General features: G+C 40.3%; 1 protein-coding gene across 1 annotated transcript; it reads right to left on the bottom strand.

Moving 5' to 3' along the window:
* Positions 1–4,071: 4,071 nt before the first annotated feature.
* On the bottom strand, positions 4,072–5,508 carry LOC120445467. Its single transcript, XM_039625913.2, has 2 exons — positions 4,270–5,508; positions 4,072–4,210 (listed from the first exon to the last, which is right to left on the bottom strand). The coding sequence occupies exons 1-2, from the start codon at positions 5,389–5,391 to the stop codon at positions 4,190–4,192; spliced, it is 1,143 nt and encodes a 380-aa protein (XP_039481847.1). The 5' UTR covers positions 5,392–5,508; the 3' UTR covers positions 4,072–4,189.
* Positions 5,509–5,766: the final 258 nt, after the last annotated feature.

The following is a 5,766-nucleotide window of genomic DNA, read 5'->3' as shown; positions in this document are numbered from 1 at the left end:
GATTACGTCTTGGGCATAACAGACTGAACCATCTGGTTCCTAAAACGGCAACAACACGGAGTAATTAATAGAACACATATTAAACGAATGCCCTGCTTTTAACAGCATGTGATCTCCAGATACCAATTTAATTCCTCTCCTAAGTAATCCTACACCCGATAACATAAAACCCATTCTATCGTGCCTTATCCAATATAATATATAAGCTATTGTAAAATCTTTATTTTTAACTTATTTTCTGATCTTCACACTTCCGTTCGTCTGGCGCCTTCTCGATCGTGCACCGTCGATTATAATATATATCGAGTGCCCTTCTTCTCGATAGTTACAGTGTTACCTTATTTTTAACTTATAATATTTACATTATTTACATTATTTACATTCGGCCGACCTGACTACAGATCGACACGATCTTTATAAACAAAGGGCAACAAGTTCGTTAACATTACTTATCCAAGGCTTAAGTCTAGCAGGTTCTAACACGCCTCTAAATGGCAGTTGAGTTAACTGGCAATCATCAATATCAACTACTTCGTATCGATCATTATCAAACACACGACTTATCCTATAAGGCCCACGGTACTTAGGGGCAAACTTCTTATTAATTCCTGCAGTAGTATCAACATTTCTGATGGCCACATAATCACCTACTTGATATTCACGAGGAGCTTTATGTTTTCTACTGTATGACTCTTCATTTCTTATCTGTGAATTCTGGATATTAACAGATGCGTTCTCACGGATGCTTACAAGATCTCTAGGTTCATCATTGAATTTATTCTCTAAATACTCAGAAAGCTCATCAACTACAGGTCCCTTTTGTACTCCTCCAAACAATAAAACACTAGGCTCTACTTGAGTGCTACTATGTACTGCGTTATTGATGGCATATTCCACTTTATTAAGTAATTTGTACCAATCGGACTGACTAAGAGGTTCTGCTAATTTCCCTAGCATTGGCGTTAACACCCGGTTTACACGCTCCACCTGGCCATTAGCCTGAGGCGCTCCTGTGGCCACTTTTATGTGCTCAATGTCTCGCTCTTGGCAAAAGGTGGTGAACTCAAGTGAAGTAAAACAAGTACCGCGATCCGATATAATCCTATGGGGTCGACTATAAAAATCAAAGTATTTACTCAACGCATCTCTCGCTTCTCTTGTACTAGTCGTATTAACGGGAAAAAGTTTGACAAACTTGGTAAAAGCATCATTTCTCTTTGAAATGATACTCGGTAAGGGACCTAAATGGTCTATATGGAGTGTATGAAACGGAATACAAGGTTTAGGGATACTATGTAAGGTTCTGTTATGAATAGATCTCGGCACCGAATGCAAAATGCACGAAAGGCAATTTCTAATAAAATGCTCAACTTTAGTTCTCATTTCTGGAAACCAATAGGTCCTTCTTAAATCCTTAACACACTTATCTGCTGCCAAGTGACCTAGTTTTTCGTGAGATTTTCTAATTAGCTGTTCTTCCATACAAGCCGGTGCATACAAACAATAAGAATCGTCCATGTTCTTTCGACATACTAGTCCATCCCTTAACTCAAAGTTACGCACGTTTCCTCTCTCTAGTTTCTCTCTCAAATGAACTATATTTTTATCCCTCATTTGCTCCGTTTGTAGAATTAGGTCTACGTCATCACGTGTTGCTCCTACAACTCCAACTAACGGTATTGATTTTAGAAAAGCGTCCTCACGAAACTCCAATTTATCATCTCCCCAGGCCTTTTTACTACCGTTCATGTAGTTACTGGCCGCTTTCTCACAATTTATTCCACAATTCTCTTCCTCTTCTTCTTCACGAAGGTTTTCTTCCAAAATAACACGAAGTCTCTCTAAGGGATCTTCACAAAGGTCATCAAGTGGCACCCTATCAACAAGGTTGTCTCTACGGATTTCTAAAAGGCTTTGAATTATGCTATCTCTACTGTTGTCTCTAAGGTTGGTCTCTACGGATGTCTCTACGGTCTCAACAAGTTGGTCTCTACGGTTCTCTAGAAGTTGGTCTCTACGGCTGTCTCTACGGGTTTCCTCAATGTTTTCTAACAAGTCTTCATTATCGCCAAACTCGCTATCTTTTAACAACTTGACAACTTCTATCTGTCTGCTTAAAGCGTCCACATGGGCCATATTTACACCCGGTCTATGCATAATCGAATAATCGTAATTCTCTAACTCAAGGGACCATCTGGCAATCCTAGGATTAATAGCTTTTCTACTAAGAGTTTGCACTAACGAATTGCAATCCGTAATTATCTTAAACGGTCTATGCTCAAGGTATACTCTAAACCGACGCAACGCATTTATTATCGCTAGTGTTTCCAGCTCAAAACTATGGTACCGGGATTCTGCCGCAGTGGTTTTACCGGAATAAAACGAATTAGGATGCATTTTTCCATCATCTTGTCGCTGCAATAGTATAGCTCCAAATCCATGGGCACTGGCATCCGTATGGAGCTCGGTTTCTCGACCAGGACTGAAAATGGCTAAAACTGGGGGATTAGCTAAAGCGTTCTTTAAATCTTTAAACGCTTTTAATTGCTCATCATTCAGTGGAAAAGGACCCCCTTTCTTCAACAACTCTGTCAAGGGCTTAGCTATACGCGCAAATGACAGGACGAAACGTCTAAAATACGAAAAGAATCCTAAGCAGGAGTGAAGACTATGAACATTCTGCGGCACAGGGAAATTTCTCAAGGCTTCCAAATGCGATTCACTAGGCTTTATCCCGTATTTACTGACACTGTATCCCAGGAATTCGCATTCCTTCTTCAAAAATACGCATTTCTTCTTGTTTATCTCCAAATTATATTCGCTAATACGATTCAAAAGTTTTCCCAAAATCTCTAGGTGCTCATTTACTGTCTTAGTCGCAATAACAATATCGTCCATATAAATTACTAGGCTCTTCTTTCTTATAAAATCTGAAAACGTTTCTGAAATAAATCGTTGAAACACTGCCGGGCCATTTTTCAATCCAAAAGGCATCCTCAAATACTCATATTGTCCTTGAGGGGTAACAAATGCTGTATACGGCACGGATTTTTCTGCGACCTCTATTTGATGAAACCCGCTCTTAAAGTCAATCACAGAAAAACCACATTTCCCTTCCAAATACTCTAGGCAATCTTCAATAAGGGGCAAAGGAAAATTATCTTTAACGATACGCTTGTTCAAACCACGGTAGTCAACGCACATTCGAATTTCACCAGACTTTTTTTTCACAAGGACCAAAGGTGACGCATAAGGTGAGGCGCTAGGACGTATTACTTTTTTCTTAAGCAAATCATCAATGATTTCCGCTACTTTCTCCCTCTCAAAATAAGACAAACGTCTCGGAGAACAGTAAAACGGAGTGGTATCGGTTAATCTAATAGACATCCGATATCTAGCTGCAGTGTTATAATCGTATTGGATACTAGAATAATGAGATTGAATAATTTTTTCACACCTATTTGCAATTTCCAACCCAAACTCAAAGCCTATCTTAAATGAATCCTCTAATGATGGCTCAATGTCAGCCAAAAATCTCTGCGCATCACTGTCAGTACCCAAAATTTCTACAGAATTTTCATTACCTAAACCAGAGTTGTGATTATGACTTAAATTTATGGGATTATGAATAGCTGTACTTAAATTATTTGTATTGTTCATTTTAGCGCTGAAAAGGGAAGAGTCTTTAAATTTATAAGTATCATTATTGATTTTTTTATGAACTAATTGAACGTTCATTACCTTCAGTGCGTCTCGACCAATTAATACAGGGAGTGGTAATATTTTGTCATCAACTATATTTAAGAGGATAAAATATGTTTTCGCATAAAACTTAACAGAGGCATTCAAAATGCCCCAAATCAAAATTTTAGGTCCCCCTAAACCAGAGTACTTCGATTTCTTTGAACTTAAAACAATATTTTTCGGAAATAATGACTTACGAATTAAGCTTACCGGGCTGCCGGTATCAAATAGACTTAAGATAGAAATATATTTTCCCTTTTCACCTCGCAAACCTCAGATCTCGATTTTTTGGATCGCTGCCAAGATCTCTGATCCAGACTTCTCCTCATCCTGCAGCACTGCCGGCCTGGTTGACACCCTCCGCTCGGGGCATTGCTGGTACTTATGATCCACGCTAAAGCACTTGAAACAGGCCCCCTCCGGCCTCTTCGGTTGTTTGCACTCTCTAGCCATGTGTCCCATTTGCCTACAATTGTAGCAACGAATGTTATCGGGCATGGACACACGGACTTGGGGCGTCACCACTTTTGTTTTCTCCGCCGACTTTGAAATTTGGGCCGTCATCTTCTTGAATTTGTCGTAGATCATAATTTTGTTTCGCAACTCCTCCAAAGAACTACAATAAGCCATTGCAGACGCATCTCCGGATTCATCTCCCAAGCCTTTTACGATGAATAGAATAATATCTTCTTGTGCCGACTCTACTTGTCGCGCAATGCCGCACATGGAGAAAAAATACTGGAGAGCACCCTCGTCAGGTAACTTCTTCCTGGCTTCCAGTTGCTTGAACACATCGAATGCAGTAATCTTGAGGTCAAAAACGGCTATCAGCTCTACTCGCAGACTCGGCCAATCAAAAGCTGCCGTTTCGTTCATAAACACTCTTGCTGATCCAGACAGTAAACGTTTGGCGAAGATAAAACGTTTTTTCTCCGGCACGCAATATATATCCATTATATTCGAAAAGTCGTCGATCCAACGAAGCACAGGGTAACCATTGTCTCCAGAAAACGATTGAATTAGGGCATCCAAATCACTCATATCAATGTTGTCTTCTTGAGCTGATTTATTTTGGCCCAACGCGTTTTCTAAATCAGCCACTCGTTTGCGCGCAGCGTACAGCTTTTCAACTTGCTGCAAATGTTGTATTTCTGCCTCGACGACCGCCATCACTCGATCACGACGCTGCACGTTCGCAGCCGCCACATCAGAACCTTCCAGAATTTCATCATACGCCGCCACTCGAACACGACGCTGCACGTTCGCAGCTGCACTACCAGGAACTTCTCCAGACGGCGCCACTTCGTCACTACTCGCCAACACACTATCGCCGTCTCCTTCTTGCTCATGTTCAATTTCGCAACTAACACCAGCGTCGCAGCCCGATCTCGAACTTTCGGCTACTTTGGGCGAGGTTTTATCTATATTCAGCTCCTCCAGGTTTAGCTTATCCAGTTCCAAATGCTCTAGGTTTGACTCCTCCATGTTCAGCTTCTCCCGTTCGTTTGCTTTCTTATTGTCCATAATGGTTTTCGCCGCTGCACGGAGTTGATATATGGTGGCGTCTTCTTGGAAAAACACGTTCTCTCGCTCTAGAATAACTTTCAGCTCAGGTCTCGTTCTTTTTAATATTTCACTATATCTCATAACAAAGGCGCTCTATTTTATACGGCCCTTGACCCCACACCTGGTATGTAAAATCTTTATTTTTATCTTATTTTCTGATCTTCACACTTCCGTTCGTCTGGCGCCTTCTCGAGAGAGTGCCCGTACTCCTTCGATCGTGCACCGTCGATTATAATATATCGAGTGCCCTTCTTATCGATAGTTACAGTGTTACCTTATTTTCAACTTATAATATTTACATTATTTACATTATTTACACTATAAAATACATTTGTTAATACGTTAAAAACCTTTTTTTTTTAGATTAAGCATACAGCGTACAATAAAAATAGCTATGCGGAATTCCTGGGTCAATCAAATAAATACGAGCAAATGAGACTTAAAATCTTCCGACAA

Source organism: Drosophila santomea, chromosome 2R (assembly GCF_016746245.2).
Source record: "Drosophila santomea strain STO CAGO 1482 chromosome 2R, Prin_Dsan_1.1, whole genome shotgun sequence".
Lineage (NCBI taxonomy): Eukaryota > Metazoa > Arthropoda > Insecta > Diptera > Drosophilidae > Drosophila > Drosophila santomea.
Note: the sequence above shows the minus strand (reverse complement) of the source record. Positions and strands in the feature narration are given on the sequence as shown.